General features: G+C 38.2%; 1 protein-coding gene across 4 annotated transcripts in view; it reads left to right on the top strand.

The window, feature by feature from the left end:
* UNC79 (unc-79 homolog, NALCN channel complex subunit) overlaps positions 1–12,715 on the top strand; it is a 249,572-nt gene that overhangs the window by 39,832 nt on the left and 197,025 nt on the right. For 2 of the 4 annotated variants that reach the window (XM_066342422.1, XM_066342421.1), the window contains exons 2-4: positions 1,073–1,193; positions 8,695–8,840; positions 12,518–12,688. In XM_066342422.1, coding sequence (XP_066198519.1) covers positions 1,073–1,193; positions 8,695–8,840; positions 12,518–12,688 — 438 coding nt within the window. Of the gene's footprint in view, positions 1–1,072; positions 1,194–8,659; positions 8,841–12,517; positions 12,689–12,715 lie in introns of those variants that run through there. The other 2 variants (XM_066342420.1, XM_066342419.1) reach the window with 1 other exon arrangement.

Here is a 12,715-nt window from a genome sequence, read left to right as displayed (position 1 = left end):
CTAAAGCACTTTGACGTTCTTTAAGTTGCTTAAGCCAGAATTTCAGTTAAAATGCATCCAGGAGCCTATTCCCGCGGGCTGTTGGGAACAGCATGGCCTTGCTTCTCCAGGACTTGATATGTCTTCTGTTAACTGCTGACAGTGAGCCATTCCACCTAAAGGCTCCCTTGGTAGCCTTAAAGATTGAAAGGACAAATGGACAGTGTTGAGAGCTCTGTGGAAGAGGAGACCTGAGAGACGTTGATCATCATGGCCCCTTGCGATTGGCAAAGAGGAATGACTAGAACTGGGCCATTCCCTGCAGCCAGGTCAAAGGTCAGGTCAGGAGTGTGGACAATGCTGGTGACTCCAGGTAGGTCTAGGAGGGTAAATAAACCCATGTAGTCCCTCCTGAATCTTCAGAAGACCCGGGCAGCCAAGCTCAGAAAGCTTAGGAAGTCTCCTAATTTCTGAAAATGTCTTGGAAGAAAAATATGTGACATTCAGTTTTTATATTTTTATTACCACCCAATCATTGTATTCTTATTTAATACAAAGTTAATCTATTAATATTCTCACAGTTCAAACATCTGCTAAGCATGCTTTTATGATCTCTTACTGAGTTAAAATTCTGGTTTCAACTGATGCCGTAGTGCAACGGACTCCCCTTTACCTTAGGATTTTTAGAGCATTTGGAAAGGCCTTTGAGTTTTCTACTTTAGTTTTAGTTAAGTAGAGCTTTATATCTATTACTGTTTTGCTAAAAATAAGTTAACTTGGAGTTGACTATAAAATGATTTAGAGTACTACCTTTCTTAGTGTTAAAAAAAGCAAAAGATAATTTGTGAAAAGGATATTGAGCAAGATAACGAAAAATAATTTTGTGTGCTGAATACAATGATAAGAAATTAAACGTCTTTTGTAATGTTTCTGTCATGGGATTCCAGTAAAAATTTATATATTTTCCTTAAAAAACTGATTAAACTTTTGTATCTGATCAGTAAAAAATAAAACAAAACTGCATACCTAATACATAGTACAAGATGATTCTTCTTTTTCCTCTTTTTTTTTTTTTTTTTTTGCTTTTATTTAGTTGCTTCCAAGATCCGGTATTTACAGGAATATCATAACCGGGTTCTCCACAACATTTACCCTGTACCTTCAGGAACAGATATTGCAAACACCCTGAAATACTTTTCTCAGACCTTATTAAGGTAAGCTTTAAAATATCCTCTATTTTGAGAGAATTATTAGGTAGGACTGCTGAATTGATTGGGATCTAAACTTTTATCGAACTGACAGTTTTGAAGGGCCTTATGTTTCCTACCGCGCTGCCGGCAGAGTCCGGACTCAATCTCTGGGTGTCTGTAGCAGTTCAGGTCACAGGCCTCCGTGAAGAAAAGGTCGGGTTGCACGGCGCCTGCCTGCTTTCCTCATTGAACATCTTATCAGGAGATCTTTGGTGTGATAAAAGTTACATATGTCTGGCAGCAACGCAGAGTGGGATTAAAAGGGGAATTTATATTGCTAAAATTAAGACTAGAAAGAACTTAACAGTCTTAAAACCAGAATCACGTAGTATTTTAGGTTCATCAGTAGTATTTCGTATTTCTCGAAGTATAGTATCTGGTAAAAACAATTCTTTTTAATCAGTGTAACACTTCAAGCGCTCAGCATGCTTCAGAGTGGATACGGAGATTCTCTAGGGGGCCAGGAAACAGAAACAAATTCTGTCTGCTTTTACGACAAGGTAGAGACAAGGAGCGACCCAGCTGCTTCACAGTTCTCGTTAGGGAAACACTAGCGGAGGTGGGCCTTTCAAGAGGAGACTTCATTGTTTGGGAAATAACATCCAAGAAGTGAGAGGAACACTGCCTTTCCATTGAACTCGAAGGCGTAGTCTCTTCCATTGCCACGATCTTCTCACTCCAGATCTGACTTTGTAAACTCATTAATGTGACTTGCTCAAGTTTCTTTAGCTACATAACAACAAAAAATTTGTAAGACAGGTGGTAGATAGGGAGAGAACACCAGTTCGGAATGACTGCAGTGGTTCTGGGGTTCGTTCTGGTCTAGGGCTTTGCGTGGGCAGACTGAACGCCCTGCAGAAAGAGGCTTCCTATGGCCCAGTCAGTTGCTAGTCTTCCGCAGTCTTTGCTGTCTCTTTGTTCTTACTCTTTGGAACATCTTTTCTTCTTTACAACTGTTAGTATTCCCACTCTGTATTAAAGGGATTCTGTTGATCAGATTCATAGGTTTCATACTTGTAGAGTAAGTTTGGGACCTTGCTTTCTTATATTTCCTTCTTTTCAAATTGCAGTGGAATAATTAGCTCAGGTTTTTACAGTAATAATCAGATAACTTGTTACACCAAGGCATCTGATTCTGTTCTCCTGGATCTTCCTTTTGTCTTTGAGGTCAGTGTTCTCCATGAGAAACACTTTCCTTTTTCACCAATTCTGAAAGTTCTCAAATGGAAAGGCACTTTTCAGTAGGAAGCAAATTCGGAATTCCATTTACAAAGAAACTATGACATCCTAGTTGACTCTTGGAAGCTTGCTGCTTAGAGCTTAGTCATTATGCCAAAAAGTTAAGAAATTTAGGATATTGAAATCATGTTTGCAAGACATGGAGGCTCCCTTTTCTTGAACAGTGGGTCATTAGAATATGATCATGGGTAATAGCATTTTTTTTTTTTTTTGCAAGAGGGAAGAGAGAGAGAGAGACAGGAAGGGAGAGAGATGAGAAGCAACAACTCATAGTTGTGGCACCTTAGTTGTTCATTGATTGCTTTTCCAAAGTGCTTTGAAGGGGGGCTCCAGCTGAGTCAGTGACCCCTTGCTCAAGCTAGAGACCTTGGGCTCAAACTAGTGACCTTGATCTTAAAGCCAGCAACTTTTGGGCTCAAGCCAGTGACCTTTGGGCTCAAGCCAGTGGCCATGGGATCATGTTGATGATCTCATGCTCAAGTCAGTGACCCCATGTTCAAGCTGGTGAGCCTGCACTCAAGCTGGCGGCCTTGAAGTTTTGAAACAGGAACCTCAGTGTCCCAGGTTGATGCTGTATCCATTGCACCACTACTGGTCAGGCAGTGATAGCATTTTAATGGTGAAACTAGTGATAAGGCAGTTTGAGCAGCGGTTCTCAACCTGTGGGTCGCAACCCCGGTGGGGTCGCCTAAAGCCATCGGGAAATACATAATGCATATCAGGTATTTACATTCCGAATCATAACTGTAGCAAAATTACAGTTATGAAGTAGCCACCAAAGTTATTTTTTGGTTTGGGGTCACCGCAACATGAGGAACTGTATTGCGGGGTCATGGCATTAGAAAGGTTGAGAACCACTGGTCAAGAGGCTGTTGGAGAAGATTTAATGCAATTGAATGGGGTCCATTTTCAAAGGGAGACATCAACAGCTGCTACTAATGGCAATACTAATAATAGCCAATATTATCAGAGTAACATTGTCTAATAATAATAGTAATATGTGCCAAGCACTGTTCTAAACACTTTACATGTGTCATCTCATTCAATCCTTATAATAATTCTATGAAATAAGCGTACTATTAAACACATTTGCAAGCACTGAAACTAAAGTATAGGATGGTTAAATTACTCAGAGGTACATATCTAGTAAGTGTTGGAACTAAGATTTGACCCTGGTGGTTGTAATCCACAGCGCACACTCTCAATATTTATGCCATACTGCTTCCCCTTAGTACTTCTAGTTCTCAGGGTACAGGAACACTTCTTTTTACTTAGTTTGGCCTCTGGGAATGCTGGCTGCCACTGTGAGTCCACAGACTCGTTTGGGCTCCCGTTGAGATTACGATAAGGAAGGAAGTCTTAGAGCAAAGATTTACCATCTTTTTGGAAGTTAAATTGAGCAAACGTGGAGATGATGTGGACAGTATTTCAGTCCCCAGATGTTTTAGCTCTATCTCTCACTGTGGATAGCAGGTCAGAGCAGAGCTGACAGCCTGTAGGACACACACACACACACACACACACACACACACGCACACGCACACGCACATGCACATGCACGCGCAAAGAACACTGAGGAATGTAATGTGTCACGGGTTGGACTTCAATACTTACAGATTCAGCTCCTGGGCTGAACCCACTGCATTTTCTTTCTTCATTTTTCATATCTCAGTTTTTTTTCTCCAAAACTCTATCATCTCTTTTGTTTAATGGGGATGCAGAATTTACAACTATTGTCCTATATGTTGGGCTAAGTTATAATCACTTTCATTGTTGGTATATATAGCCATACCAATTATATTTATATTTATTTTATTTATGCTATTAGAAAGTTCAACAGAAATAAGATAGTGTAGATATTTGGTGTCCAAGATTATTGACAGTAAGATTTCTTACTTACAAATGAGATGGTTCTTTTTGCATTTTTTATAGTTTAAAAAAATCTTTTAAATACAATTCATATTTAATATTATTTTGTATTAGTTTCAGGTGTACAGTATAGTGATTAGACAGTCATAGCATTTTATATAATTTTTACATTCAGAATTCAGATTCTTGGAAGGAAATAAGAAGAAAGAATGAGATGAATTCTCACAGAGTAAACTCCGTCTTTCTTATTTTCGAACACATTAAAATGCTTATTACTTTGGTTAAAATATGCAACTCAAAGTTCCAGCAGCTTCAGTGGAGTCAGAATCGCCTTTTTAGAATAACAGTCCTCTGGTATTCACGCATACGTAGAACTCTAATCGACTTCAGTAGAGTTGTGTACATATTTCCCAAGGCACAGGCTATCCTAGCTGTTTAACTTCAATGAATTTGATCCACAGCAAAGGAGAGATTAGAGTTAGCAGAACTGACTAGATCAGTGGTTGAACAGTCCACATATGTCCACTTAGCTCATAATTGGACTCGTGTTAGAGTTCATGGAGGTTCCTGCACTCTAGGTTAGTGGACGGTGAGTCCTGTGTGTTATTCAGCTTGTTGGCCCTTGAGCCTCGTGCAGTGTTTGGTCCTTAGCAGAAGATCTATAAATATTTGTAGAATTGAATCGACTTTAGTTCAAATTTCATCTGTTGCAGGGACCCTTCTGAAGCTTTTATTTCATCTAGCAGGGACCTGAGTTTCTGGATAAACTTCATCTGAATGCTGAGTTGTATTCATTTTAATTTAGTAGGAAACAAAGTGTAGGAACAGACACACATTTTGTGCACAACTTCAGGATTTAGTTTCTGTTTTGTTTTTATTGTAGTATTAGAAACAACTATGAAGATCGTCTAGTTTAATTCCCCCTCACTGCTACCAGAAGTGTCTGTCCATTTTATATTAGAAGCAGTCTGGGCTCATGTTTTAAACATCTAAGGTCTTCTTCAAAGATCTTGCCTTTTATCTGGCAGAACATTTAAAGGTTTCCGGCCTCCTTATGTCAAACATTCTTTTAAATCCTTTCCCCCAGGGCTCTCTTCTGGTGCTATTCAAGCTGCTAGCATATAACTTCTTTTCCAAAATCATTAAGTTTGGGGAAAACTACTTTCTGCTAACTCTTTAGAAAAAGAAAAGGTTTAATATGTTTATAAAAGGGAGTCTAGCTTCAGCTCAATAATCTTAATTGAATTATAATTCCTAATTACTTAGGAAGACTCTATCGACCTTCAAATTATTGATTGATGTCCACAGAGTAGCTTCAGAGGATAGCATGATCAAGGAAATTTTGTTGAGTGCATAAATTCAACTCAAGTCAACATTTATAATCTTATAGAAAGTTTATTTTGCATATTAATTTTCTGTGCTATAAATACCTTGGGGCAACTTCTCATCTTTACCAACACCCACAGAGATCTTCTCTTGATTTCTCTTGATGTTGGAAGTAAATGCTTGATAAAGAGGATCTCAGGAGGGAGAAGGAAAGATGCAAAGTTGGCTGGTGGGTCAAACTCTTCTCCCACAGGATGTTCTTAATATTCCCTTTGGTTGGATGTACAGACGTCTGGGGAAACATTTCAAATGGGGAAGATGGTTTTATGATTCCCAAGTTAGACCGTTTGGTTGGGGAAATAAGTGTTTATTTTTTTTCTGAATAAAATTCACAAAACATCATAAAGTCACAACACATTGTACATTTATTCATGAGCCCTTCTTAAGTTTTTCCACAAATGAAAACATTTCCTTACATTGAAACATGAATGGTAATTTAAAGCTGGTTTCATGGATAACTCATCTTCAGCCATTTTTTTTTCTCAGCCTCACTTACTTATTAAGCTAAAGGCAGCAAGAGGGAAGTTGACTCTTTCAGCACCCACACTCTTCCCTCCCTGCACGTGTGAAGGTGTTACTGCCCTCACTGGCCAGCCTTGCATACACAGGAAGGGAAAAATATCCAAGTAGAGCCTCCCAGTTGATGTAGTAGTGATTGTCAAATTGTGTCAAACTTTGACAAAGATACCAATGTATATATTTGAAGATATAATGTGCTATATTTTCCCCACCAAGGAAAAAGTTAGACTTAATTTAAAGGGCAGCATTAATATATGATAAACAGAAAATTTTATTCTCAATGGCAACATTTTTCTTTTTATACCACTCCTCTTAAGATTCACATCTGTGGATCTATGAAAAGATGCTAGTAGTAGGCTAATTTAGGGCTGCAGTTTGGGAAATAATGTTTTTGAGTAATATGCATTGTGATTCTAAAGGCATTTCCAGCAGGATAGAATACTACAGGATGAAAATAGCTTTTTGGTGATTTGGCTTATTATTAAGAATATGACATTTGAAGGTGGTGCTTTTAGGAGTAATTGAATTGAAGAAAGTATAAAGTCTGATGGGAAATTTGGTGGTATTCATATCAGATGTAGGCAGGCAGAGGTAACTGGAATGTTGATATTATCCCATTATAAAGTAGAAGCTTACCAAGTTAAGTACATCACACACACACAAAAAGGTAAATTAAACCCCTTTAAAAGTTAAAAAACTGACACTAAATCTTGTTATTTATTGCTAAGAAGTATTACAAAACTATTCTGAAATTATTTTATTATTATTAATTGTTTTTCCCTGGACATTGGGTAGCAGAAGACAAAGGAAATCGAGGTAAATTAGGCACATGGAAAATAAAAAGCATGTAGTCATTTTTCTTACATTGTAACATATTTTGCACTAAGAGTAAATAAAAATAAATGTAAATTTGGAATAGCAAGCATGCTTGACACTAACCAATTCTTCACCCCACTGTAAAATTGTAAATGTAATATCATTAACTAAGAACTTAGTAATGTTTGATACACACGTGTAAACCAAGATTATTTTTATGTAATGAAACATTTATAAATGCTTATCTATTTTGATAAACATAAACGCACGTTGTAAGTGCAGTAGATATTATCATTAAAATGTATAGTTGTTGTCTTTAATAATAAATAGTATAACCTCATTTAAAAAACCTAAACATTTGGCTACATAGTCATTTCTTCTATTTTTAAATTAACAACTTTTCTGCTTTATTGCTTTTACTAAATGGTTTTTATTTAAAAATGAAGGCTAAAAGAAGGCCAGTTTATTTTAGAATTTATTTTTATTCCCATTAAACTTTTTTTAACTTTCTAAATTGTCTTTCCTTTAGTTTTTAGTGAGTTTTGTTGAATAATGACGTAAGTAGCAGCAGTAATATATGAGATCTTACTGTCTGATATATAGCTAGCCACATGACAGTTACTGCTTGCTTGGTCTTTAGAATTTTGAAGGTAACTATTTAATAAACCACTGTTTGTATTCATAAAATAAAATGTTTCCTTCCCAACATGCAAAATTAAAAAAAAACACACACACATAAATAACCATTATCATTAGTTCACAAACATATGCTACGGACCATCTAATATATATTATTTTACAGCTTTTCCAATGTAGTTTAGCTAACATTTTAGAAATATGTATTATTTCTAAATTCATATGCCTGTTTAAATTTCATTATCTCAAATGATACTGACAGAATGTCATGAAACAGTATCATAATATACATATAGACATTATTTTGATGCAATAAACATGTGATTTTTAAGAGTTTCTTAATAAACGCACATGTTTATTCTTTGCTAAAACATGTTTCTGCAAGTGCCATACCTATATTTTGCAGGTTTTCGTTTACCTGATTAAGATAGTCTTGCTGAAAACTTCCTTTGCTTTAAAAGCTCCTTTTAATTAAGATTAAAAGCCTTAACTGGTTAGACAAAGCCGTTGTCTTCCTTCCTGGAAACTTTTCCTTCCCCAGATCAATAAACTGTAAAACATGGGTTCGGCACTGAAACATGCATTTTTATATTTTTGCTCCTTACTAACCAGATAACACATGAGATGCAATGCAACTTCCACAAAACAAACCTTGCGTTATTGGTACCTGAGCAGAGAGCCATGTGACCTGCACTAGATTTGTAGACACTCCTGGTGTGGCAATTGCATCTTATGTGGGATGTATCTGGTGTTTTATTATTTGTTTTAGAGTGTCATTTCAATGTAATGTGCTGTTCTTTGTGTCTTTGTTGTCTCTTTTTTTTCTTTGTCCCCCCAACAGCATTTTGTCCCGCACAGGGAAGAAGGAAAACCAAGATGCCTCCAATTTGACAGTGCCCATGACCATGTGTCTTTTTCCTGTGCCATTCCCACTCACCCCATCTCTAAGACCGCAGGTCAGTTCCATCAACCCTACTGTTACTCGCTCCCTCCTTTACAGCGTCCTGCGAGATGCTCCCTCTGAACGCGGCCTGCAAAGTCGTGATGCTCACTTGTCAGACTACCCTTCCTTGGACTATCAAGGCCTCTACGTGACTTTGGTGACTCTCCTGGATCTAGTTCCTTTACTACAGCATGGCCAACACGGTGAGCACTTCCTCGAAAATTTTGAAAATGTACATGGATGCTTATAGAAACTGGACACTGTTGTTATTGGAATAAATTGGTTGAAAGATCCTTGCGTGGCCAAAGCCTTTCTTGCGCTGAAACTAAATTATGGTGTTTTCCATCCTAACATCTTGCTGTTCTATGGCCAGAGGAATGTTGTCCAAGTGGGCTTGAATTGCAGGGGAATGGGCTGGGAATGGAGTTAAAGTAAAAAAGAAATTTATCTTTTCTCCCCTAATCTGCTTATCATGGAGACTCTTGTTGAAATGATTTGGGGCTGCACAATCTGGGCTTGCAGATGCCCTATGTCAGCCATATGCAGCCGGCATATTAAAATTTCCTCCTCTAATAAAACTCTTCAAAATTAAAAAAAAAAAAATGATTTGGGAGCGAAGACATAACAATTTGACCTGCTGCAAATATAAGAGGTGGAGATGGACGAGCAGGCCAAACGCACTGACTTAATTCTGTTAATTTTTTTTTGAGGGGTTAAGTCACACTATCTCTCTGAGACTTATTTTTCCTGTCTTTAAACCCAAGAGATTAGATAAAAGGAAATCTCTTAGAGAAAAAGAAAATCTCTAAGAAGTGTTCCCAATTTAAGTAACAATCATTATTAGTTAATTACAAAGTGTTGGCCAAGTGGTGCAGGGTCTCTACTCTGTCTATGGCGTACAGGGTGTGGTGTGGCTGGTGCTTTAGGACGGAAGCCTGAGAGCACGCAGGGCCCTTCCCCCTTCTGCTGAGGTCTGCAGTCAATTCATTATCTTGCTTACCAAATTCTTCTCCCCCATGAAAAGGAATACAATAACACCTACCACACAGCCATTCAATATTGTATTTGGGTGGATCGAATGGAAAACCAAACATTAATGAAAGGAAGTTTTGCAGAAAATGAACTTTTAAAACTTCTGTTGTCTTCACTTGAAAGCACTGAGGATTTTGTTTTTTGAAGGGATGATAACCGAAGTTTCACTGTGCAGAAATACCGGAATTTGGGAAATGGGTGGGTGGTGGGGGTTACTTTTTGCCTTTTCGTTATGACTAACTCTCCTAAGAGAACTCTTAATGGTTTATTTAGTAAGATGTGTTTATAATTTAAAAAAAAATTTAAATCTACTTTCATAAAAATGATGAAATAATGCTATTGAACTTGTTTTTGCTTATATTTACAGTTCTGCATTATTATAGTGAATATAAACGATGTAGAAATTTATAAATTTGCTTATCGTATAATTTTGCAGCAGTTGTAAGTCGAGTCACTGTTACTGTGATCCTGTCCAGCTCAGAACTGAAAGGAGCTGACTTTGAGCATAAGGCTGCCAGAGCTTACTCTGATGGTGGGCTTGTTGGGGCTTTTCCTTCGTGACCACCAGTTCTGAGGTCATCGCGGACCTGCCTGGTCCTGGGCGGCTGTTTTTTCTCTTTGAAGCCCTTTGATTAAGATAAAAGCATTCAGTTTGGTAACTGAGAAACCCATTTATTTAATTGCAACTTTTAATGTGTAAATTATGACAGTTTCGGGGGGGGGGGATGATTTATGTTTTTGCTTTTATACCCACAGCTGTTTTGTGACTTGTCACTGTTATCTACACACTGTGCTCTTGTTCTGCATAACAGAGGTTGGAAGATAGGGGAACACTCAGCAGACCAGCCCTCACAGGCTTCAAACAGTGCAGCATGTTTCCTTAAGTGTGATCTGAACACCATCATGATCACGGAGGGAGCTTGGAACATGAAATTCTGATTCCCAAGCCGGGACTTCTGAATAAGAGTTACCGAACTTTTAACTAGCTCACTCGGTGATTCTTTTGTACTGCAAGTTTGGGAACCACTACACTAAGGCTAGAGGCTGTGTCTGTACACGGACAGTGCATTGTACCCGGAAGAACCACATTTTTGTCTCAGTTCAGCTATTGACTCTTAGGAAATCTTGGATAATCATTTCCCTTCTCCAGGCCTCAGTTTCCGCATATGAAGAATATTCCAGATGGGCTCTCAGGCCCCTTTCTGTGCTAATGTTCTGTAAGTAAGCTAAAATGCAACTGAGGTGTCTTTTTATTCACAGCCTCAGTTAATTCTTAATGATTTTCTGTTTCTTCAATTGAAACCCAAAGTTAACTGACCCTTGCTCCCCAGTGCGCAATGTGGCTCCATCTTCTCTGCTGACAACAAGTTGATTGCTTGTTGAGATGGCATATTAATTCTAATGGATATAAGAAATAACACTAGCACCAAGAAGGTAAATCTGCAAAGCAAGCAAGTCTAATAATTTCCTTTTATAATGGATATGAAAATGATCAAAGTCTTCATTGTCAAGTCTTGGTGATGACTTATACATTGGGAGGTCCACAAATATAAAAACACACACTCAGTGCAATGGGATTTGGTCTACCTGCGTCCTAAAACTGAATAGTTATGTTTTTCTCCAGATGTCTTCTATTTTTACTCCTTGTGCAGGTAATAACAATAGTAACACTATTAATATTAATATTTGTGGGGCACACATCATATGCTATGTTAAGCACTTTACATTTATCTCATTTAAACCATATACCAATCCTTCTAATGAAGTGAAGTAGGTACTGTTCCTCTTCCATTTAAAAATATTGATAGAGGCCCTGGCTGGTTGGCTCAGCGGTAGAGCATTGGCCTGGCATGTGGAAGTCCCAGGTTTGATTCTAGGCCAGGGCACACAGGAGAAGCGCCCATCTGCTTCTCTACCCTTCCCCTCTTTTTTCTCTCTATCTCTCTCTTCCCCTCCTGCAGCCACGACTCCATTGGAACAAAGTTGCCCAGTCACTGAGGATGGCTCCATGGCCTCTGCCTCAGCTGCTAGAATAGCTCCGGTTGCAATGGAGCAACACCCCAGATAGGCAGAGCATCGCCCCCTGGTGGGCATGCTGGGTGGATCCCGATCGGGCGCATGCAGGAGTCTGTCTGCCTGCCATGCCTCCCTCTCCCCTCCTCCCCACTTCTTACTTCATAAAAATACAAAAAAAATAAGATAGATTATTCTTAGGTGGCACGTTCTTCTGTGATAACCAATAACTAGATGCACAGGATCATACAGCATCAGTTTACAGCTTCCTTTTTTGGTGCCAGAAGGTGCAAATTACTGCATTGTCCAAGACTCCAGATGTCGGAAGGTTGTGGTTTGGTTGATGGAGCAGAAATAGCCTGGTTTTATTTCCTGTCTTGCCCTTGACTTCTCTAAAACTTCCAGTGAGAAAATAATTTACCATCCTTGTGCCACAGTTATCTTGTGTGAAATGTAACAGAGGCAAGAATGCTGGAGGGGTTTCAGGATTCATTATCACATGGAGAGTGCTTCTAATTTATGAACTTGAGGAGTAATAAGAATACGAAGTATTACTAAAGATTGATCAAGTATTGAGGAAAAGCTCGTAATTATAATATTCATAATAATCATGTTGTAGATACTTATATTTCTTAATGCAGCCACTCATTAGTCACTTATTGGGCACATGCAGTATACTCACTGTACTGAGCGGTATGTTTCAGAGCTCTTAATAGGAAGGGAGCAGTGGTTGCTTATAATTTAAACCAGTTTATAAAAACTTAGACCACATAAGTAGAATATTGTATTAAATGGGAGAATATTCAGTGACTGATTGCTCTGTTTTGTTTTGTAGATCTTGGACAGTCGATATTTTATACAACCACATGTTTGCTACCCTTTCTCAGTGATGATATCCTGAGTACTTTGCCCTACACGATGATATCAACGTTAGCTACCTTCCCTCCATTTCTGCACAAGGATATTATTGAATATCTTAGCACATCTTTTCTACCAATGGCTATATGTAAGTGCAATCTTATCTAATGCTAGA

This window comes from Saccopteryx leptura, chromosome 6 (genome assembly GCF_036850995.1).
Source record: "Saccopteryx leptura isolate mSacLep1 chromosome 6, mSacLep1_pri_phased_curated, whole genome shotgun sequence".
NCBI classification, from domain to species: Eukaryota; Metazoa; Chordata; class Mammalia; order Chiroptera; family Emballonuridae; genus Saccopteryx; species Saccopteryx leptura.
This window is presented reverse-complemented; position numbering and strand designations above follow the sequence as displayed.